Consider the following 25,595-nt stretch of genomic DNA (forward strand, 5'->3'; position numbering starts at 1 on the left):
ATAAAGATGTTAAAAAAAAAAGGTTACTGCAAAAAAAACAAAAAAACAAAAAAAAGAAGTGACCAAAAGAATGTGTATTAAGAGCCTAAGAGCCATATTGTAACGGAAAAGAATCTGAAAAAGAATAGATATATATGTATGTATAACTGAATCACTTTGCTGTGCACTTGTAACTAATGCAACATTGTAAGTCAACTATACTTCAGTTTAAAAAAAAAAAAGAATCTCTAGGAGGGAAAGAAAAAGATACAGTTAAAAAAAAAAAAAAAAAAAGAGCCAGATCAAAAGCAGGAGGATGGTGGAAATGTTTCAGGCCGAGGGAGCACGGGCAGGAAGAAGTCTCTAATGGACAAGGAAGCTGGGGGTGTGAGACTGGCCAGGGAGGAAGGGCCCGAACCTGCCGGGGACTTATAAGCAGGGTTAGGGGATCGAACTTTGTCCTAAGGCAAGGGAAAGCCATTAGAAAGCTTTAAGAGGCAGGGAGGTAATGACAGTCAGATGTGCTTTCTCAGAGACAATTCTGCATAGAACAACGTCTACGCTCTGATGCTGTGTATGTAAGAAGAAAATGTGTGTGGGGGGAGGGACGGGGTATGTTACGTAGGCATGTAAATGCATTAACAAGACTGGAAGGATAACAGGCCAAACTGAGTGGGGAGTGTGTGTGTTTGACAAGGGAAAGTGGGGTGCAGGTAGATGGTCAGGCTAAGAAAAACTTTCAAGGTTTATTCTATACACTTAGGTATTATGTGAGTCTTTAAAAAAACATTCTTATTGGGGTATGGTTTACATACAGTGAAATGCACAAGTTTTATTGTACAGTTTGATGGGTTACGGAAAATATGTAACCTTGTAACTTGTATCAAGATATAGAATATTTCCATCATCCCAGAAAGTTCTCTCATGCCCATTCCTGGTCGTCTCTCCTTGTACCTTCCAGGGACAACTACCATTTTGATTTATTTCACCATAGATTAGTTTTGCCTGTTCTAGAACTTCTTGTAAATGGTACCATAGAGTATCTATCTTTTTGGGTCCAGCTTATTTGCACAACACGTTTTTGGTATTCATCCATGTTGTTACACACATTCATAGTTTGCTCTTTTTAATTCCTTCCATCACCTAGTAGTAATGGATTATATGAATATACCAAATAGGTTTATTCACTCACCTATTCATGGATTGGGTTGTTTCCGGTTTGAGGCTATTGTGAATAAAGCTTCCATGAACATTTTTGCGCACACACACAAAAAAATACTGTACTGCATATTTGGAAGATGCTAAAAGAGTTTACTTTAGAAGTTCTCATCACAAGAAAAAAGATTTTGTAACTAGGTATGGTGATGAATGTTAACTAGACAAATTGTGGTGATCATTTCACAATAGACACAAATATCAAATCACTGTGTCACACACTTGAAATGAGTATAATTATATGTCAATTATACCTAAAAAAAATTATACCTAAATTAAAATAAAGCAGGGAGAGGAAGAAAAGCTATTTTATCTCATATTCCTCCAAAGGTAATATTAAGTATATTCCATGTCATCAGAGCAGACAGATCATTAATTGTTGATAAGGGTCTAAGATATGAGTAAACCATGTTCACCACAGAGTAAAGGATGCACATTTAATTTTTGATCAATTATTTTTCTTTTTGGAATTTTTGAAAATTATTTAAGCATTGGTAAACTTTATACATCCACAGATCTGGACATGAATACTGTTTCTTCAGAAATAATAGTTTTGTTTCCTAATATACCCCCTGTGGTATAGTTTCCCACTTATTTTAGTTTTCAACAACATTTCTGCTTAATTTCATGCTTTCAGCGATTCAAGAACTATTTATTGAATGCCTACTATGTAAAAGATACTGCCAAGTATCAGTAGATATGGTAGTTAGGGCCCCTGCCGCCTTCATGGAGCTGACATTCAAAGTGGTGCAGATAAACTTTCAATAAACAAACACATAGCTATAGATTTTCGTTAAGTGCCGCGAAGCAAGCAAACAGGATGCTGTCTGTGATAGAGAATGATAGGAAATTCTCTTTTGATGTGACTTAATTATATATTAACTCTGCAGTCCATTACTTCAAATGATTTCTAGTTATTAAATTTACATACTGGAATTTTACTACTCTGTTTGTTAGTCCCAAGCTTCAGGCTTTTATTTAGAATAAAAGCTACAGATGAATAGAAAAGTCACTTAGCTAACTTGTCTTCATCCTTTAGGTTTCAGTTGGAAGGCCACTTTCTCTGCATCTTCTCTCATAACACTTACCACAATTTGTAATTATTATATGGGAATTTTTAAACTGTCTGTCTTCCCAAGAAACTATAACCCCCATTAGGGCAGAGAGTGCTTAGTGTTTCCATGACTGCATCCCTACTATATAGCACAGAGTCTGGCAGAGGGTAGGGACCAGAAAAAATATTTATTAAATGGAAAATATTGATTGAATGAAGGAGTATTTCTGCACACTTCAGGAAGATTTTGATGATTAATTCCTCCTGGTTCTACAGATGAGATTCTCCTTTTGAATCTGTGAATGATTCAGACTCGGTTCTAAACAGGCTATTCCTGAGAGTGTGGTCTGAGATTCATATACTCATCCTACTTTAAATCTGCATTTCCTAAACTCTTAATGCAGGTGATCCCTGACAAATGAGTAAATGTAAGGAGAAAGTTATACTTTTTGCTTAAAGGTTTGAACTGTAAACGAAGAGGACATACTGTCATGTCTATCTAACTTTATAGCAAAGAAGTGGTACTGTATAGTCAGTCGTTCTGACAGACTCCACAGCCAGGCTGCCTGGGTTCAAACCCTGGCTCTCATTTACCAGCTATGTGACCTCAGGCCAGCCATCTAACCTTTTAGTTTCTCATTCTCCTCATCTGTAAAACGAGGATAAAAATAATATCTACCTCAAAGGGTGACTGTGAGGCTTAAAAGCATGAATACAGTACACGTAAACATGTTTAGAATAGTGAATGGCAGGCAGTAAATGCTGGATAAGTGCTCGTTATTCATTTCAGCAGTGCATAATACTCACTAAAAACAATTCTTCTCGAATTTATCTTGTGCGACTTCATTGGCCCAAAAAGTATGGCCCTGTATAAAAAAACCCTGTATTTCTAATCCTTTCTAATTTATCATATTTTCCAACCACAGCTCTGCCTCTGAAATGAATGAATATATTAACTGAAGGGAGAATTTATATCATAATGATCATTATTTTAAGGACATTATAGAATTTGTAAGAATAAAGAAATATTAAGACAACCTACAGTAATTTAAGATTCCCTTTGTGGTACTGACCTTTAAAAATAGCATTTGTGAATTTCATAAGCTGGTTTCCAGTCCTACTTACAGAGTTGGCTTTAACATCCAGCTTTTCATTTGGTCTGAAAGCGGGTTATTTCTAGAGGAATGCGGAGGGAAGGAGAAGAGGTGGAGTCTTTCTGGTGGAAATGTGAGAACAGCAGCTCTTTGAATGTTGTGCATGACGTAGCCTGGGAAATGTGAGCAGCTGCTGGCGGAGTGTTTCACACGCAGCGGGAGAGTGGGAAAAGCAAAGAAGCAAACCACCAGGGCAAACAAATGCAGAAGAATGGGTGGGGCCGGGTCAGGCTGCAGTGAAGGAGGGAGGTCAGGCAGGAGGAAGGTCAGGCTGGAGGGAGAAGGACACTTAGAAGAATAAAGAATAAAGCAGTGAGAATTCTGAGGAAAGGGCAAATGTCAGTTGCACAATACGGGAGAAGGAAAAGGGGCATTAAGGCAATTTTAAGTACTCATAATTATATGCGTATTTCTGAAAAGAAATTAGAGAGATCAAGAGGCTAAAAGAAATACATACATACATAAAACTGCTGTTTAAACACATTTAACAGGAACACATTACATCTTTAAAAACAATAATAAAACTATTATATGTATTGCCATAGTAGCTGGCTTCAGAACTAGCAAAAAGTGTTCCTGATGAAAACAAACCAGAAAGAAAGTAGTACAGAAAGATCAAGCATTCAGGTAACCAAACTAATACTTCATAATGATTTTGGTTCACTTTATAAACTCTCTAAGAAAAATTAATATGCCTTTCATTCTAACTCATAAACATATCTTTGACTCCTACTGACTCCATTCTCATTTTGTACCTCATAAATTTTTTTTGGTCACACTCCCTACATCATTCATTTTTCTCCCTGTAATCCCACACATCCTGATGCCTTCAAAGAAAAAAATAAAGTATGCCCTTGAAAACTAGATTATTCTTCTTTGGGGTGAGGAGGTTGGACTCTGGAACATCTGATCTACGTTACTTTCAAGGGTACCTGGGCAACTTCAGTATCATTCCTCTTGAATAAAGTACAATTAGCTGTAAAAACATTGTAAACCACAATGACTGAGGAAAACGTCCATAAGCTTGACAGTGCACTTTAACCTAAGTGTGTTCTAAGGGCTGTAACTAGCCTGGACATTTAGATGTACACATTCCTTTAAATCTTTAAAGGGGCTTGTTCACTTCTGTTTTGGTTTTTTTTTTAAACAGAGATGAGGTTCAGCATAAATGATTGTTCTCTCTTTACTGAAAAGATGTTTTCCTAGAACTCAATTGTCCCTTTTTTCATGGGTCATTCTATTCCTAATGTCAACAAATCCTTCTGTGACCCAACCTTTTCTAAAACAAACACATTCTTCTTTCCTTTGTTCTTTTCATTTCCTTTACCTTCAACTTTAAAAAACTGCCAAAGGGCACATCAAACTCGATGTTATAGTTGAAATCTTTTTACAAGAGCTACCTACAGTTTAGAATGTGTTAGAATAATTTTTCCTACAATATTTTTGGATAGTGGCTTTCAGTCTTTTCAAGCCTGTGGATCCCATATTAACTTTCCAAGACTTAGAGGATCCCCACATAATAAAAGTATTACTTAGTATCTGTTAATTGTGAAAAAGTGACCGACCGATAAAAATCTGTATGAGTTTAGTAACCACACCTGCAGTTACTTATTTATGAAAAATACTGGTATATGGGCAAGACAATTTTGTATTCTAGCTACAGACAATGCTTCATGCAAAAATATATTTCTACACCTCTCCGTAAAACTCTGTGACCCACAGTTTGGGAACGAATCTTTTATACGTGGTCACAGATCAACAGCATCTCCTGGGAGCTTGACAGAAATGCAGAATCACAGATTTCAGGCAATACCTACTGAGTCTTGGGGGTTATTTTAACAAGCTCTGCAGGTGACTCTTATCCATGCTAGATTTTGAGATTTACCTTCTAGACCAGTACTATCCAACAGAAATATAAGGAGAGCTGCATACGCTATTTTAAATTTTCTAGTAGACATATTGAAAAAGTAAAAAAGAAACACTGTCGGTTGTTTTACTTGAAGCTACAGGCTCACTTGGTTCATTTTCAAGAGAAATATCTAACTTCGAATAATCAAAAAAAAAGAAATGGGTGAGATTAATTATAATGATATATTTTACTTAACCAAATACATCAAAATATTATCACCTCAACATATAATCAATACAAAAATATTAATGAGATGGTTTACATTCCTTTTTTTGGGTGCTAAGTCTTTGAAACCTGATGTGTATATTACACTTACAACACACTTCAATTTGGACCGGCTACATTCAAGGGCTCAGTATCTACATCTAGATCATGTGTCTTGAAATATAGTAACTATAAATTCATATTTACATTATGTTTATTATATTTATCCATATTTACATTTTGGATTTATAGTTATAAATTCATATGGTGCTACTAGGAATCTACTAAAAGTTCCCTTCACCCTCTTCTTTCTGCCTCAAAGACAAGTGCTTGGGTCTCCACCTTCTTGTAGCACAGTAACACTCCCCTGATACAGAATTTTCTGCATGACATTATGCTTATTTTCCACAGTCTAACTCTAAAGTTCTCAAAGTGTCTTGCAGAAGTCATATATATATTTAACCTTTTAAACCCAGCTGTACACAGCAAGTGTTTAATGCAGAATAATGGTTCTCAAAGTGTGGGCCCTGGACCAGCAGCGGCCTCACTTGGGAGCTTGTTAGAAATGCAGAATCTCAGGCCCCATCCCAGACCTACTGAATCAGAAACTCTGCAAGTGGGGCCCACACACAGTGTGATCATACAGTGATCTGTGTTTTAATAAGTCTTTCAAGGGATTCTGAGGTTCACTAACATTTGAGAACCACTGATGCAGGAAAACATTTCCTTTGAGAATGGCCACAGACTTATTTTCTTCTGAGTTCTGTGATCTAACCACAAGCAGAATCATTTTTGGTCTTATTAAAGAAAAAGTCAAGGAAGGGCATGCTAAGGAGACATCGGCAGAACCAACCCTCACAAAACGGAAGTGAAGAAAGTTGGCTGTCCTCCCCTCACCCTCAGCTGGTAACGAGTCCACATTATTTGTAGGAGCAGACTGCCCAGCTCACCTACACTTACTGCCTAGAAGGGACCCCATAAACCACAACGTAAAATGATTAGCCCAAGATCCTTAAAAAAAAAAAAAAAAGAACATAAGGAAAATGTGCAAAATCCATCAACACATTTAAAGGATCAAATCATGTACTCAATGATGATAAGGACAAACATACATACATATTGGGTTGGCCAAAAAGTTCGTTCGGGTTGTTCTGTACAATGTTACGAAAACCCGAACGAACTTTTGGGCCAACCGATAGATAGATAGAAGCCTGCTTCAAAAACCTATCTCACCCAAGTAAAGAACATAAACTTCTCCGTTGGAACTTCTAATTTTTTTCAATTAAAAATCCTGTTTAGTTTTTTTTCAAAAATGAAGCCACGCAAATATTTTTGTTGGCCAGCTAAATATGATCCCATGTCCTTCCATGAATCTTGCTAATCTTATTACATAGACCAAACTCCCAGTCAGAAATTATTGAAGAATTTGCAAACCAGAGATCTGAAAAGGTACTTTTATAGTATTAGTGTCGCAATAGCTCATATATATATATATATATATATATATATATATATATATATATACACACACACACACATATATATACACACACATATATATATATATTTGTTTATAAGATGGAGAAAGGGAGGGAGGGTGGGCCATTATGGAAGTAATGAAAGAAAATTGATCTATAAAACTTTGCTTAAGGGCTTCCCTGGTGGCACAGTGGCTAAGAATCCGCCTGCCAATGCAGGGGACATGGGTTCGAGCCTTGGTCTGGGAAGATCCCACATGCCGCGGAGCAACTAAGCCAGGGCACTACAACTACTGAGCCTGTGCTCTAGAGCCCGTAAGCCACAACTATTGAGCCTGTGCGCCACAACTACTGAAGCCTACGTGCCTAGAGCCCGTGCTCCACAACAAGAGAAGCCACCACAATGAGAAGCCTGTGCACTGCAACGAAGAGTAGCCCCCGCTCGCTACAACTAGAGAAAGCCCGCGCGCAGCAACGAAGACTCAACGCAGCCAAAAATAAATAAATAAATTTATAAAAACAAACAAACAAACAAACAAACTTTGCTTAAGATGGCGTAAGCAGTGAAGGGAGTTTTGGTCACTATGTCCTTGGACCAGATAGGACAATTACAATGTCTGCTTGCTACATAGTAGATGCTTAATCAGTGCCGACTGAATGAAAGAAGGAAAGAATGAAAGAAGGAATGGAGTATATAGAAGATGAGGGTCTACATCCCTGTGACAGAAAGTTACCACAGAGATGTGACGATGGAGTGTATAACTGCCCGCGTGACCTTGGAAGAATCTTAGGAAACCTTTAAAAACACATAATTCATGATGCTGTCCTTAAACATATTTAAAGAATGTCATGCATGGAAATGTCTTCATATTTAATACTTTTCAAGTGATTACATTTCATACATCCTACAGTCAACGAAGCATTTACATTTTATATTAAAGTGTATTTGCAGCTTCTGTTGCTATTCATGGGTTTACTCATGATGCAGAGAAATGGGTAGAACATTCCCTAGTAGTACTTCCCTATAGTACTTGTGTTTGGTGACTAAACAGCACAACTATGGCACTAAAAGTGTGTGCAATGCTTCAAAATTAGAAAGGTTTATCATCAGTTTTTCTTCCCATTTGGTTTCAATACCCATTTTTACTGGATCAGGTATTAACATTGGTTCCACTTTGAGAGCTAATTCATTAAAATCACTTTTGGTTGATTTTAGTACAATTGCTGAGTTATAAAGACAATGAGGAATATAATGCTGTATAATTTTATATTTGAAACGACAGGTGTGATTTTAAGGGGTACAGTGAACTGGGCTCATTAATCCATTGGTTTGTAAAGGAAGCTTTCAAAGTTGATATCCCTGAGAATTGTTTAAAAAAGAAAAGTGAAGCATGAAAAAAAAGTGAAGTATTGTGTTGCCCAAAATAGCTTTAAAGTATGACTCTGTTAAGTCCAAACTTAATAGGACTGTGAGAAGAGGCAACAAAAAGGGTAGGGAGTTGAAGTTCACAACTGATTCAGATCGTGACCGACACCTAAAAGCTGTGTGACTCTCATTGTGTCACTTATCGTCTCTGTAAGTCTCAGTTTCCTTACTTGTACAAGGGAACAGTGATACTATGTAACCAGAATACATAATCATAATGTTTTGAGGATTAAGTGAGGTAATGTACATGAAAACTCTTTGTAACTACAAGGAATGATGGTTTCCTTTGTCAAAAACACATTGTCCGATGGTCTCACAGAAACATCCACACCAACGTGTCTACTCTGAGGGAGGAAATAGGATTTTATTCCCACAGAGAGTTTCAAATGGCCAAATCAATGTCTCTATATTTCTATTCGTGGATTCAATATAAATCCAGAACTCCCTATACATTCTATTTCTATGTACAGATACTCTGTGACTGGGTCTTACACTGCTATTGATGTTCATATCTATGTGGTTTATGTGTTCCGATCATTTTGAGAGATATTACACACAGCTAAAAAAACAGCATGCCTTTCTTAAGGAAAAAGTAATGGATCATGTAACTAAACCCAGGATATTCTGATATCAAGTAGACATAGCCTGGTAGTATGTCACTCTACTTCTTCTGTTACACTATTTGCTCAAACGTAAGACTCTTTTCCTTAGGCTTATATCTGCCTTCCCACTACCCCAAGTCTCCATTCTTGGTTTTTCTTTGTCTTATCAGACACAGAAGCAAAGATGAACTCACACTTTTGTCATGATTTTAGTTAACTGACATAGCACTGTAAGTGAATGAGTTCTTTATTTTCATAGAAATACGATGTCATAATAATGGTGGGCTCACACTCCCCTCCACAGAAGCTGGGTAATGCTTTAGTCTCACATACATTCTTCTAAATGTAAAAGGTTCTCAACAGGATGTATGAGTTGCTCTTCCAGTAATGGGGATAAAGTTGTTCGATATGAACCTCACTTCTTGCTTTGTTCACTTTCTGAACAAGGACTCACATTTATGATATAGCAGAGTGGTTAGAATGCTGGTCAAAGGAAAAAATGGAATCAACTTGACTCAGTTATGTGCAACCCCAAACCTTGTATTTCTCAGCTTTCTGCTAAAAACACTTTTTAAGCCTATTCTTAAGGTCACGTTCAAAAGTAGCAACGTGTGAAATTTGCCACAATAAGAGCATATGCCGCAAACTGAATTATTTAATATGAGAAGGCTGTGTTATATGTGTGTTGGGGATGAGGGGTTGAAAAGTTAGAATTATATTGATAGAAGGAGGAACATAATCCCAACAAGTCACGTTTGTATTATGAGGAGGAAGCAACTCCATTGATTCTAAACTAAATTTTGTCGTATGTGTATCTCCCCCAGATATCCACATACACAATCATAGGATTGAACTGGCTGTGACCTAAGACGAAATGCATTATCTCGTTTTACAAACGAGGAAATAGAAGCTGGGAGACGTCAAATGGCTTTCCCAAGATAACATGGTCAAATAATAGCTGAGCTTCAGCTAGAAGTTAGGTATTCTACTATTCACTCCTACACTCTTTGCACGACATCACACTATCTTCTTTTATGTACTTCCCTATATTTATAACCAAGTCCTTATTCATTTTAAAGAATGGATACAAATTAAGCTATTAATATTTTCTCATACTTTATATTTAAATAACAGTGCAACTATGATGATCACTTAGCATTGATTTTTTTTAACTTTTCCTATCATAATATTTTTATCTCATTTGTAAATTTACATGCCATTGTCACAGATTTATATCACATTCTGAAAGCAAATGTGGCATTCAGCTCACTAAAAGAAATTTTAAGATAATAGTTCAAGAGTGCTTGAATGGAACGAATGTGTCCTTTGGTTTTCCTTGGACATTTATTACTTTCATTATTTATGTTTAAAATGAGAAACATACTCAGGATGAAACTGATAAGATTTTAATAGTACTTAACCACTATGGAGAAAATACACATAGAAATGCATGCAATCTCTTAAATATATTGTCTTGCTTTAGTCAATGCCACTTATAACCATCTATCATACATGTATTTCAAGTCTATCCATCACAACAAAAATTAAATTATATGAGATCTCAAGAGGTCTTGAGTTTGGAACTTGTTTTTATTTAAGATCTAGCAATTCTTTAACAGGACTTTCAGTCACACCCCTAAATGGACTGCCAATAGGAAAAGTAATCTGGTTTATCATTTTTTTTCTTACTGAAACACTGAAAACAAATATTTTTGTTTTTATTTTAGTATACAAATATAAATTATAATATATTCATCTCAATATGTACCCATTATAATAATGTTTACTTAAAGAGTATTGTAATGTACAAAAAGCCCATTTTATTATATTAAGGGAGGGAGTTCCCTGGTGGCGCAGTGGTTGAGAATCCGCCTGCCAACGCAGGGGACATGGGTTCGAGCCCTGGTCCGGGAAGATCCCACATGCCGCGGAGCAACTAAGCCCGTGCGCCACAACCACTGAGCCTGTGCTCTAGAGCCCGCGAGCCACAACTACTGAGCCCACGTGCCACAACTACTTAAGCCTGCGCGTCTAGAGCCCATGCTCCACAACAAGAGAAGCCACCGCAATGAGAAGCCCGCGCACCACTGCAAAGAGTAGCCCCAGCTCACCACAACTAGAGAAAGCCCGAGCGCAGCAACAAAGACCCAATGCAGCCAAAAATAAATAAATGTATATAAAAAAATATTAAGGGAAAATTACAAAATGCAAGATAATATCTACAATTACAAAACTTAAAAATGATATCTGCAATTTAAAACAGACTGGAAGTAAAATGTAAACATATTATAAGTAGCTGAATCTGGGAAACAAATATTTTTAAACCCAGTTTCCTCTTTCCTCTCTGTCCCCAGAAGCATACTCTGTGCATCTTATGAAACCAGAAAAAGAGAGAAACAATTCCTTAATTCTATGGTCAAACCAGTTTTAAGGTTTGGGGGTATAATGGTGGCCTTCACGCATGGAACATACAGACACACCTATTCCACCATTACATTTTCTGAGTTCTTACTGTGAGCCAGGTACTGTACCAATAACTCTACCTGATTTAGTTCCTTTAATATTACAGCAAGCATGCTGGAGACGAGGAAATGGACAAAGAGGTCAAGTGACTTCAAGTAAGTCTGATTCCAAAACCTGTATGCTATAATAATAACAATTATAACTGCAATAACACCAAGAACTAGAATTCACACAGTGCTAACCATGTGGCTAGTACTTTACTAAGCATTTCCCATGTATTTTGACTTACTCGTCCTGATAATAGACAAATGTTTTAGAAACATTTAACGTCCCCATTTTCGTCAGATGAAACACTGAGGCACAGAAAAGTTCAATAACTTGCCAGAGGTCCCGCAGCCAGTAAGTGTGACCTTGAGCCCACCTACATTCCCTTTATTTATTATGCAAACCTATGAAAAACTTCGTTGTGTGGGTTTGTGATAGGATGATCTTTCTTTAAAAGATTTAGAATGTGTCTTACCATTGACTCTTGTTTAAATTAGGATTCCAAAAGGAAAGACGTTTTAAGAATCCAAGCAATGCTAGTACAAAGTAATTGCATGCCAGTAATTTAGTTCTTCCAGCATGATTCAGCGTTATCTTCCATGTTTATTGCAAGATACAGTAAAGTCTAACTCTAAGCCATTAAAAAATGAATATTAATAGGCTTGAAAACATACATATAGGGAATTATTAAATAATACAAAATATCCTACGCTCACAAAATATTATCATGAGTATCACATGAAGAAATTACTTTTATTGTTCCTTTACAAACAAGCTTTATCTGTATATTCTCTTACTGACAGAAGGAACCGCAATGCTTATCATATGCCTACCTGCAGAAGCTTCCATCTGGTGTTCAGGTCTTCCAGAGTGCTGAGGTTATATGGTGACAGCTGAATGCCCAACGTGGTGAGCTGGCGAGCAAGGTCATTGACGTGGCTTACATTCTCTTTGAGAGGTGCAATTTCTCCTCGAAGTGCCTGTGTGACATAGTCAAGGGCAAAATGGAAGATAAGAACATTTAAAGCAAAAAAACAGGCACATGGGAACCACAAAGTATCGTATTTTGTTGGAGGTGTCAGCAACATTTGCTCTATTATAGTGGTATTATGACAATGAACATTTGTTAATGGGTGGATAACTAATATCTCTTGAGCACTTCCTAGGTGCCTAATCCTGTGATGAGCTCTGTCCAAACATAATCTGATTTTATTCCTACACAAAAACACTATGAGGTTGGTCGTTGGAGAATTCTCATTTTACACATGAGAAAACAAAATTGCAGAGGTTAAACCTTGCCCAAGGCCCCATGGGTCCAACTTGAGGAACCGGGGTTACATACACAGGTTTGTCTGCCTCCAAAGTGCATATTCTTAACAATTATATTACCTTTCCAAAGAAATTCTGGGTTGGCAAAGTAACAGGAAAAATACAATGCTGCTAGACTCTAAATTCTACTCATCTCACAACCAAACATGGAGGCTTTCTTTTTTAACAGTAAAAGATGTACTCAATCATAAAATATTACATTCCTACTTTGTACCACCTACATAATAAATCGATTCATTTAGAGATTAGGGTATTTTGTCAAATCCTAAGAATGACTTCCAGGTCTCCTGGTATTTTAGTCCTTGTAGTAATGACTGAAGAAGGCTCCCATGGGGCTCCTCAGCTGTCTCTGAAGCACTACAGCAGGATTCTGTGATGCAACGCATCACGACAATCTGTTGAGCGGAAGAGCCCTATGCAGATACGGGGAGGATATTACCATGCAGCATATCTACCCTACTGAGATGACGTGTATGGATCTTTAACGTGATGCATGATGTGCCAGTGTTCCAATGAGCAACTTCTAAGGGACGAATTCCCTCACTTCGGAGAACAGCTTGTGTCATGCAATGTCTGTGCACAAGGACAGCATCACTTACTTGGCTATACGTGCTGGTTTGACTTGCTTGATCTGGGCAGGTGTTATTTTTGTGGTTCACTTTGTTGATAAAACCATTGTTTACACTGACTCCATCTATAACCTTCCAGTTCCTTCTGACTCCAAACGACAGGAACCAGTATGTACATTCTAAATAAGAATGGCATTATCCTCTCAGATCAAACTGAGTAGCTCATCACTAAAATGTGGTATCGTATGGAGTATAAGACTCTTATATAGTTCTTAGATAATACAGGACATTGTGACAATCACTCTGTTGAACTTACAGTTTTTTAAAAAGTGGTCATTAAAAATATTATATAAGAATCATGGGGTTCCTTCTGGGAGTGATAAAAATATTCTGGAATTAGACAGTAGTGATGGTGGCACAGCTCTGTGACTATACTATACATCACTGAATTATACACTTTAAAAGGACGGATTTTATGGTATGTGAATTATATATCAAAAAAACAAACAAAGAAAAACAAAAGAAACCGTTCTGACTGACCACACAGATGCGAAAAAATCATATCAGATGTTTTTATCTTTATTCGATTTCATGTCAGTGGAATGTCATAGGAATCATTCTGAAACTAAGAAAGTTTTTATAGGAATTGATAGTAAATATTATTCCATTTCCTTATAAATAAATACATGGATTAAAAGAATCATAGTAAGTGCCCATGGAGAGAGGCAGTTAAACTCCATAAACGTGAATTCATATCTCTAAAAGGAAATGCTCCATAATCACTCTGTTTTGCATAATAGAAAGGTTAGAAAACAGATTTCTTAAATGCCATTTGGGGAAACCTGGACAAGAGCAACGATTACAAAAACGGAGCCATTGTCTTCTGGGTAATAACATGCGTTTCTAGTAACCACAAGTAGATAGCACATGAGTGGGAACCGTAAGTAGGAACCATCGCAGAGATGGCAGGAGAGCCAGCCGGGCAGAATCTGACAATAGCGCAGACTGACCCTGTACACTAGTCACTGCCTTCACTAGTGAGGCTCTCGGCTGTCGAGTTCAGTACCCATGTCAGTTAAGTCATATCTAGATTTCAGCTCCCCTTGGATTACATAATGTACATGGTTCAAGGGTCTCTTATCAGAGTATTTTGATTTTCACTTTCTTCCCCAAAGTCCTGGACACAGATTTTTAATCCTGCATGAATGTTTTGGAGGATGAAGGAGATTAAAAAATAAGTTCCAGCATTCATGATTAATCACAACACTCAGTCTCCTTTCCCCTCCCCACTCCTCCCCCCTAGCCCCCCCCCCAGCCCACACACACACACTCTGTCATGGGATTTTGTGGCTTCTTTTTTTTTTTTTGCTTGTATCTACCAATTACAGTAGAAGTTCCCTTAAATGATCTCCACTTAAGACTCATCAGATTAGCCAGAGTCTGCATTTGTCTGGGAAACATACTGACTGGTGCCTCTAACAACCTCTAAATAAGATGTTAGAGATACCTGTCAGTATGCATGGCGTTCAGCTCTCATTAGTTGACTTGTCAATGTGTGTACGTTCTCAAACCTGCTTTTGCCAATTAGTATTGCAATTACATAATTTAATGAAAGATTTCCTAAACCAAAGAAATATAAGTCTAAGAAGAAAATAAGTTACTATTTCTATAAAAATAAGGTTAAATATTCTGGAAAATTGCTTTCAAAGAAAAAGAAAAAGAAGTATTACTGAATTGGGTGTGGACAAGACAACTGTAAAAGATTAGGAAAACAACCTGAAATTTTTAGAAAGGTTCTGTATTGAGAATGCTTCCCATGTTTCCCAGTGGGCTCTGTCTGCATTAAGGAAACCTGAACTGGAAATCAAAACGTCTGTGTTATCAGTGTGATTTATGCAGAACTCTAATCAGAGAATTTACACTCAAAGAAAAAACCTTCACACAACATTAAGATATTAGTGACTATTTTAACATAGAATAAAATGTTTAAGACACATTTTTTATGATTCCCTAATTTAACTGACTTTTTCAATTAACTGTTAAACTCTAGGTCCTAATTGAGTTGGAATAAAGAGCATCTATTTTAAATTTTGACTACTACGATTTTACTACCACTGCTACTGCTACTACTGTTATTATTAAGGGAGAAAAGCCATATGTTCTGTTTAATCTGAATGCCTAAGTCTCTGTTAAGATAAACGGAAGCTTTGATTAGGGGGAGGTCAGTTGCTAAAGAGAGAATTTGGTGCAGAGGTTCACTTTGGGGCGATAATTGTGATGGGCCTGAGCAGGAGGAAGAACTTTTTAGCCGGCCAGAAGTCATCGGGAGGGCACTAAGCACATGAGAATGGAGGAAAGGAGATAGCTGATGGTGGAAAAGAGGAAGAGAAAAAGGAGGCAGGAGAGCGTTTAAGTCAGTCTTCACTTTGACATCTGACCTAGGTTCTGGTGGCAGCTCCATACCACCTGAGGATGGCTCACTGCTGTAAGTTGTCAATGCCTAAAAGTGTACATAACAAGAAGCACGGTCCCCTAAACGCTGAGTCACAGGACATACTATGCGAAGAGTGAATACAGGTACCATCTCATTTAAGTGGATGTAACATTACGTTTGACTGTATTTCAAATATTAGCACTTCTAATACTGCTAATTTAATTGTTAATGCACACAGACATTTACATTTAAATTATTAAACACTAAACATAAAATGTCTAAAAGTATGGCTCACTGAACAATATGATGTGCTATTTAAATACTACCAGAATGTCATTAGATTTTATTCTAGTTTGGAAGCAATAAGTGAGAAAACATTCAAGGGAGCCATTATACTCTGGGTTTTCTTTGAATCACTTAAACATCTGGAATATGTTCACCGTGAAAGAGCAAACCAAGTCTAATTTTATTATGACTAGTTTCATGCAGGCAGAATTTTCACTTCATTAAATGCTGTCTGATTATAAATATAAAAGTACTGATTTAGAATGATAATAAGTCTAATATGTCAAGTTTTTCTTTTTTATGATGTTTAATTGCTTGTCAGAACTTTGCTTCGATCTTTATGTAAAGATTTGTTCAAATATAGATTCAGAAGCTCAGTCATCAACCACTTTGCAACAAAAGGAAGGAATTGTCTATTAATAAGGGAACATTATTTCTGAGGGAGCAATTTTGACTTGATAGTTAAGGACTATTCTGCAAGGCACAGAAGGTCAATTTGGAGCATTGGAAAAGGTAAGTTGAGGCATTTTGACTTTGGGGGCCTCCGTGAAGTAGGAAGCAACAGACCTGGCATATAATCAGCGTGCAATGAATATTCATTGAATGAAAACATGAATTAAGGGTAAGTGGGAACATTTGAATTAGTTGTGAGAGAGACTGTGAGAGGGAGGTGACCAAAGAAACGTAGCGAGGTTGCCAAACAGTGTTGAGGGCTCATTTGAGGCTGAAGACCACAATTTTTTAGCAGAACCAATCTCCCCAATCTTCTCCTTCTCCAACAGTGTTCCATGCAAGCATGGAGAAAACAGTTGAACCAAGTTTGGGATTTTGTCAGATGGTTGTGGCACAAATACCTAGGGACACGACAGTTTAAATTTTAGCCAGAATGTGATTGCAAAACACAGCTAAACTGGATTCAGAGGGAAGTGAAGCAAGATGAGGCTTGTAGATGGAGAGAAAGTAGAGGGGTCAGTGGTGGAGGTTCAGGACAAACCAAGAAAGGCCATAGCAAGATTAGCTGTACAAGCAAGCAAGAAGGAGAGGAGACTCTGGGATGCTTGAATTAGCTCTGCCATTTAGGAGTTTATTTATAAATTGTGTGATGTGATATATATATCACAGTTATATGTATATATATCTGATATATATACACCACTTTATTTATATATTAATGGTGCTCCTGAGAATCTGAAACTCTTCCCTTCTTAACGATATCAAACACTGTTCCTGAACTCTTAACCTACTACTTCATAGAGGTCCTATCTCACTTACTAGGAATTCAAAATTAGTCTGATCTGACAATGAAATGTCATTCTAGGGCTATATACACTGGGCAGAGAAATTTACGTTACAAATACTATCTAAGAAACGAAGTAGGGGCTAACTGCATTTGTCTCTACAATGAAACCTTGCTGAACAAAACTGTGAACCAAAAGCCCTAAAAAAATAGCCTAAAAAGAGTAAGTGTTAGGAGAAGTCCCAGGACGCTTCATGCTGGGTTAGTAGCTGAGGGGGAGGAAATGGAAATCATGTCCTGCAAATCCAGGTCTTTGGTTCTGGTACTGAGGCTTCTACATGTGGCTCAGGGAAGGCTTCACAGAACTCAGTTACCCAGAACTGGGGGGAGGTACAGCCCAGCTATGTCCTGCAGCTTCTGCATTTCTGGATGGGTGTATCATCCTGATGGGAGTGAATGGCCACCACTGGAACCAAAAGAGTCAAGGACCATATCCTGCTTTGCCCAGAAGCTCAAAGCCCTCCTGGAGCCTCTTAAATAGCTGGGCGGAATGAGCTACTCAAATGTGGTTGGACCAATAACAAAGAAACACAACAGGAGATGTAGGCAAGGCTTTCATGAAATGCATCAGGCTTGGAGACTTCCATTGTTATCTCCTATTCTTGACTCTTTACTCTGGTTGGCTTCCCACCTGGTACAGTGCCCAGGATGTAGGTTCAGCTTTTGTCTCAGATACCGACTGCCTTCGGGAAGCAGAGTCTGAGTGCTTTTAAGAGAAGAGGAGTGAGAGAAGCAGGAGGTCAGGGCAGAAAAGCTAAGTAAGGATGTGGTCTCAGGTGGAAAACAGCATCAACCTGGTCCCATAGGAAGCTCTGGCACACAAATTATACCATAAAATGTCCCATCTTAAGACAAAGAGGTTTGTCCTTTTCTATTCCAATGTCCATCGGTTATTGGCCGCTAGCTTCCCCCTGGCAGTCTTAGAGGAGAAGGGGTGGTATGAGTTCCCAGGCAAGGGGCCTTCCTTTCGGCTGAGGAAGGTTTTCTGGAAAAGGGTGCAACTATGAGTCCTTATCAGCCAGCACTCAGAGTTGCTGTGTGATGAGTGTGCCGGCCGAGTAGAGGAATCTGGCTGGGGTGCCAACGGCATCCACTACATAGACTAACGTCATCCAGTTCCCCAACTTCCTTTTACCCTTGGACTTTGGGTGTCACTTTTTTTTTGTTTTGTTTTTTTGTTTTTTTGCAAGAGACTTCTTATGTGAATTCTCATTGCTAACATTATGAGGCTATCCCATCGACTTCCAACAAAACTGAGACATTCCACCCTTTCCATAAGTTCTGCCAAATACTAAGGGATTGTGTGGAGTTAAGACACAGGGGGTAGTTTGCAGACTGAATGAGGACTTCCCTCTGCCTTTAGGATCACTTTTGCCTCTGGTAGAGACATTCTTGACAATAAATTATGCCACTGAAACATGTATTCTTTTTTAATAGAGATGCGACTGCACTGCATTCCAGCATCAGTTTTTACTGTGGCAGCCTGCGGGCAAAATATTATGCTGGTTTTTTTTTTCACTGTCTTCCTTGCGTTCCGTTTTCAGGGCAATTCTTGTACGTGTTCATATTTGGGCGTGATCACTTTGGACGAGCAAACTGAATACGGACATAAATAATGAAGCAGATTCAGAACTAATGACCTAGATGTAGCATAATCAGGATGACTTGGGGTAGGTTAAATTAAAAAAAAAAAACGATTTTCGGAAAACAATATGAAGTTTATAGGCATGAAAAAATCTAGCACTTTTATTTCCCAAGCAATTATCAGTAATTATTTTAACTATGGTTTCCCCTCAGAGTCACCACACTTCCAAACTTGTGGCACTAAAAGAATAGCAATTAACTGCTGCATTTTTTTCCATAAGGAATCCTCATGTTTTTATGAAAAATGATCTCTAGTTTCTCTTCATATTATTGGAAAAGAGTGTGCACCCAAATACAAAAGCATAAATTCTTTTTTAACATCTTCTCACTTGCATCTATCATAATTCTTCATCTTTCAGGACATGGCTTCACTATGAAGCTTATAACTCCAATGCTCCTGAAGGCTGAATTATAGCTTAACCACACTTATAGTGTCTGTCTTCTTTCTTTTTTATGCATGTTCATTTTGCCTTCACAAATATAAATTGAAAATGAGGAACAGAACGGAATTGATCACAAAGGAAAGGTTTTTGCCTATAAGGACAAGTTGTACACATTTGAGTTATTTTAATTTCCTTGGAAACTACTTTCTATAATCCTAACTCTGGTTGCTAATTATTTCTTTTTTATAGAAAAATGAAGCAAATAAACCAAACCAAAACAAAAACATTTCAAGCTTTCCATAGCTTTCTAATGACACAATTAAAACAAATAAAAAAGGTAGCTCATGAGTGCTTTACAGAGGCTAAATGCAAAATAAGCACAATTAAAATAAAAAGGTCTCTAATGAGTATAAATAAATCACTTAAGCAGACCACGTTCTTAGGCTGCTAAGGAAACAGAAGAAAGGCCAATATCTTCTTTCTGAGAAATTTTAATTATATGTGACAAAACATCAGGCAAAATGGCAGTTAATGAAATCTATTTATTTATTATATTTATTTATTATATTATATTATAAATATATTATATAAATATAAATATATTTATAAATATAAATATATTTATTTATATTTATTATAAATAAATAAATTTATTTATTATTACTTATTTAAAAATAAGTAATAATCCATAAACCATTAAAAACACCAACCACAAGGACACTGATAGTCAAATTCAGGAGTTATTTTAGATTAAGTTTTACATTTAACAGGTTTTTTGAATTTGCAAACATTTCTGTCAGTCTAAAATGTTCACGGTCTGTGCCCACATTTGCCACTACCAGTGCCCTGGCAAAGAGATGCGGTCTTGCTCTCACCTTTCCCTTCATGGCTCAAAACATCTGTCTAAGGCAGTGACTCTCAAACAACAGCTTGCATCATAATCACATGGAGGGCTTGTTAACACAGAGACTGCTGGGTCCCACTCCAGCATTTGTGATTCAGTAGATCCAGGGTGGGCCTGAGAATCTGGCACTTGTAACAAGAACTTAGAAGATGCTGCATCCCTAGAACTCCCCAAACTTATTCTTGACTTTGCATGCTGTTCTCTCAGCCTGGAGTTTTCCATTGGCACCCTCTGCCTAGCTGACTTGTATTCTGCTACTCAGATCTCAGTTCCTGTGACCATGAAAGACAACCCATCCCTGGTTGCCCTATCTGAAGAAAGGTCCCCCGATTTTTCTCACTCTCAGAACCTTATTTTCCTTCTTAGCACTGATCGCAATTTGTAAGTGCATGCTTATTTGCCTATTTATTAATTCATTATCAGTCCCTTCACAAGACCCTAACCTTTATTAAGGCAATTCGATATTATTTTTTTCACTAGGGTATGCCTGTACCTAGTACATGATAATCCCTCAATACATTTTATTAAAGAATAAACAGTCAAGAGAATTAGGCACTAATACTTTAGATCAACAGCTATTCTCGAATTGCTTCATAAACACAGTTTCCTACAGAAATCTGATGCCGAGTTCCTAAGTGAAAGAAGAGAAACCTGCTTATTTCCTTCAGATTCTGTATCTGAATTCTTTGGATCTATTACTTGATTTATGTTGGAGCATACACTGATTTCTGAAGTATCTCTAACGCTCTGGGCAGGAATGTAACTTTCAAGTTTTTGGTACTAACCAGGGGGTTTTTATAAAAATGAAGCAAGTGGGAAAAAAAGGGGGAGTAATCTATTTAAGGAAAATATGTTCTTTTGGTAGTGATACACGTGGTGTAGCCTTCTGCAGGGCATTTTGGCAAGACTGAATAAAAGCTTTAAAAATACTCATACAGGAAAAGATGGGAAGGCTACACAGCGGGGTCTCCATTTGGAGGTATATAGTGGCCTGGCCAAGGAGACAAGGGGACTGAAATCCAACCTGGGCTCCACTACTGAACTGGTGAACTCTGGCACAGGGCTGGAGATCTCTTCGATGAAAGAGGTACCTTTTTCTACTTTGCCCGAAGAGGCACTTGTAGGGAATGAGATTATAGATGCTGAAGGTGAGATTATGGATGATCTCTGTTTCTCTCTCCATCTCTCTCTCTCTCTCTCTCTCTCTGTCTCTCTCTCTGTCTCTCTCCTCCCTCTCTCATTTCTGGGGTTTTCCACTAAAGAAAAAGTTTATTTACAAATATTTTTCACGCATTTCTTCTTGTGTAAAAAGGGGAGTGCAACATGGACACACCCGGGCTGTTGCAAAGATGAACGAGAAGGTTGGGTCTATTTCTCCTTCTTTTACTACACCTGCAACCAATTAAGCATTGTTTCCCACAATGTGGGGAATACCAAGTCACACGAGCCCTGTTGAGTCTAACTCAGGGAGACTTGGCAAAGCAGAGGGTAATAAATTCATCCAAGAGAAAGCCACAGACTAAGATTGACTAAAATCCTTTCTCGGGTAGCTGAGTCTTTGGCACCAACTTCTAATATCACCCTGGGGTAAACCTGTCTTTCCTCACTCCTCTATCATGTAGCTTTGTAAGGGCTCCTTGAACTAGACATTGGGATGTAGGTACATGAAACATAAAGGAAGCAGCAGCATGGTGGGAGGAGGAAAGCTATTTGTTCAGAGCTTGAACAAATGGCAAGAGGTAGGAAAGCTTAATGTCTTTGGGGAGGTGCAAATAGTCTTTAATAAGTTGAAGCATGAGGTACAGGGCAGTTGTGGAAGACAAAGCATGGGCGTGTTCTTCGAGCAAGACTGTGGTGGGTTTGAAGGAGCTGAGCTTTGCAGCACAGTAATGAAGGTTTTTGCAAAGGGGAATGGCATACTGTCAACAATCCTTTTTGTTAGATTTTAATTGCTACTCACTTGAAAACACTTGTTTTATATGCACTATGTACTATGTATACATCTACTATGCACTGGGAAAATGGAACTCTCAATGGGTTCACAATCATTAGTGGAGAGAGACAATTTAGTGGGTTATTAAAAAACAATGTAATCGTGCTATGAGAAGTTGTGTCGCAGGGCTTGAAAAGTGCAAAGAAGGCATGCTCAACTGGAAAATTTCAAGTCGAGGAGTGAGTGTAAGCTAGTGGCCATTTCAGAAAGGAGAACAATTGACAATGAGCATTTGGAGATTCAGGAAAAAAGTAACATTTGCTAGCAACAGGATGGTGGCAAATGGGAGCAGGTTATCTGTAAAATAATTTTTAAAGGAAGAAAGCATTTTGCCCTGTGCTTTTGTAGATGTTTATTTATTCACTCATTCCAAAAAAAATATTACTGAGTACCCATTATATGCCAGGGAATGTTCCAAGCAATAGGCATAAAGCAGTGCACAAAATAGACCAAGTTCCTATGATCCCACAGCCTAACTCTAAAGAACATAATTTCATTTAAATGATGACTGTTATTATAGAGGTTTATAAAGAAATAAATTCCAAGCCAAAATCTGTCCATAGCTATAAAATGCAACATTTTTGACCCAGAAAATGGAGGACAGCGTATCGTGTTGTATATAGCAGTTCCCACGAGATTCTTTTTTTCCATTAAAACAAATTAGGCTACCTCTGCACGTAGGAATAATAATTAATAGAGGACTCTAGGGTTGTGAATTACCTATGCAATATACTACACCCAGTTTGCTTTATACTGGACACATTTATTTTAGTTCTATGGGGAAGGTACTCACTACTGAAACAAAATGGAATTTTGCTGATTTGATTTTTCATTCAATATATTGTTACCAACGTAGAAATACTAAAGCAGAACTGAATCAGAGATGAATATAAATTTTCTAAGAGCCGAGATAGAAATAATTAAATGGAAGAGGGCTGAAAATGATTGTAAAATGCTCTTCTATAATTTTTTAGTTTTACTTTCAGATTATTGTAGCTCCTGAATTTAATAAATGTTTTTAGTCTTTCCAAAATGTCTTTCTTTCTTACAAATGGAACAACAAAGAAGAAAATATTCCACTACTTAATGTCAAATGAAATGAACATAAAATGGATTTTCTTCATTAAAATCTATGCAGCAGCATGTTCAAAAATTAGATTATTTTTTTTTTATAATGGTTCATCTTCATTTCATCGTATTCCTAGGCTGAAAAGAAAGTCTTACATATTTACTTCTAAGCAATGTTTTGCCTCCAGATATATTAGCGGTTATTATTTTTACCTCAACATATGTATGTGTGTGTGTGAAAGATCTAGCTACTTAAGTGGAGTCAAGAGTTTACTTTGTTCTTCATTTTTTTCACCATACTTTGAGAAGTTTACTTTCAAGATATTCCTCTGATTTTTCTGATCACATCTTCAGGTAAGATCTAAACTCATATCCTGTTATGTTCTGTTATGACAAGTGCTATCATGATAATGTCCACTTAAGTACATGTGAATGATGAATAAATTACTACGGACACAAATGTGTCTAAGTGTCAAGCTGTTAAATCAATGGACTCAAATGTTATTTCAAAAAATAATTAAGCCATTGGCCAAATCTACCTTTTAAAAAAAGTGATTAGTATTCAATTAACAAAGATACCAGATTAAAAAAAAATTTTTTTTGCTCATAATTTCTTTCTTTCTTTCTTTCACATCTTTATTGGAGTATAATTGCTTTACAATGTTGTGTTAGTTTCTGCTATATAACAAAGTGAAACAGCTGTATGTATATATATATCCCCATATCCCCTCCCTCTTGCGTCTCCCTCCCACCTTCCCTATCCCACCCCTCTAGGTGGTCACAAAGCACCGAGCTGATCTCCCTGCGCTATGCAGCTGCTTCCCACTAGCTATCTATTTTACATTTGGCTTCCCACTAGCTATCTATTTTACATTTGGTAGTGTATATATGTCCATGCTACTCTCTCACTTTGTCACAGCTTACCCTTCCCCCTCCCCGTGTCCTCAAGTCCACTCTCTACATCTGCGTCTTGCCCCTAGGTTCTTCAGAACCATTTTTTTTTAAGATTCCATATATATGTGTTAGCATACGGTATTTGTTTTTCTCTTTCTGACTTACTTCACTCTGTATGACAGACTCTAGGTCCATCCACCTCACTACAAATAACTCAATTTCGTTTCTCTTTATGGCTGAGTAATATTCCACTGTATACATGTGCCACATCTTCTTTATCCATTCATCTGTCGATGGACACTTAGGTTGCTTCCATGTCCTGGCTATTGTAAATAGTGCTGCCATGAACATTGTGGTACATGACTCTTTTTGAACTATGGTTTTCTCAGGGTATATGCCCAGTAGTGGGATTGCTGGGTCATATGGTAGTTCTAGTTTTAGTTTTTTAAGGAACCTCCATACTGTTCTCTGTAATGGCTGTTATCAATTTACATTCCCACCAACATGGAGAAAAGACAGTCTCTTCAATAAGTGGTGCTGGGAAAACTGGACAGCTATGTGTAAAAGAATGAAATTAGAACACTCCCTAACACCATACACAAAAATAAACTCAAAATGGATTAAAGACCTAAATGTAAGGCCAGACACTATAAAACTCTCAGAGGAAAACATAGGAAGAACACTCTTTGACATAAATCACAGCAAGATCCTTTTTGACCCACCTCCTAGAGAAATGGAAATAAAAACAAAAATAAACAAATGGGACCTAATGAAACTTAAAAGCTTTTGCACAGCAAAGGAAACCATAAACAAGACGAAAAGACAACCCTCAGAATGGGAGAAAATATTTGCAAATGAAGCAACTGACAAAGGATTAATCTCCAAGATTTACAAGCAGCTCATGCAGCTCAATAACAAAAAAACAAACAACCCAATCCAAAAATGGGCAGAAGACCTAAATAGACATTTCTCCAAAGAAGACATACAGATGGCCAACAAACACATGAAAGGATGCTCAACATCACTAATCATTGGAGAAATGTAAATCAAAACTACAATGAGGTATCATCTCACACCGGTCAGAATGGCCATCATCAAAAAATCTACAAACAATAAATGCTGGAGAGGGTGTGGGGAAAAGATACCAGATGTTAACAGTAATAGATTTCTGTTTTCTTTTGCAAAAAAGGAGCGTGGGACTTCCCTGGCGGTCCAGTGTTTAAGACTCTGTGCTTCCACTTCAGGGGGCACGGGTTCAATCCCTGG

At 37.4% G+C, this 25,595-nt stretch overlaps 1 protein-coding gene across 3 annotated transcripts in view; it reads right to left on the reverse strand.

Annotated features, from left to right (window-relative positions):
* DMD (dystrophin) overlaps window positions 1-25,595 on the reverse strand; it is a 1,714,964-nt gene that overhangs the window by 318,792 nt on the left and 1,370,577 nt on the right. For all 3 annotated transcript variants that reach the window (XM_061178412.1, XM_061178413.1, XM_061178407.1), the window contains one exon: window positions 12,363-12,509. In XM_061178412.1, the coding sequence (XP_061034395.1) occupies window positions 12,363-12,509 (147 nt within the window). The remainder of the gene's footprint in view (window positions 1-12,362; window positions 12,510-25,595) is intronic.

This window comes from Eubalaena glacialis, chromosome X (assembly GCF_028564815.1).
Source record: "Eubalaena glacialis isolate mEubGla1 chromosome X, mEubGla1.1.hap2.+ XY, whole genome shotgun sequence".
Lineage (NCBI taxonomy): Eukaryota > Metazoa > Chordata > Mammalia > Artiodactyla > Balaenidae > Eubalaena > Eubalaena glacialis.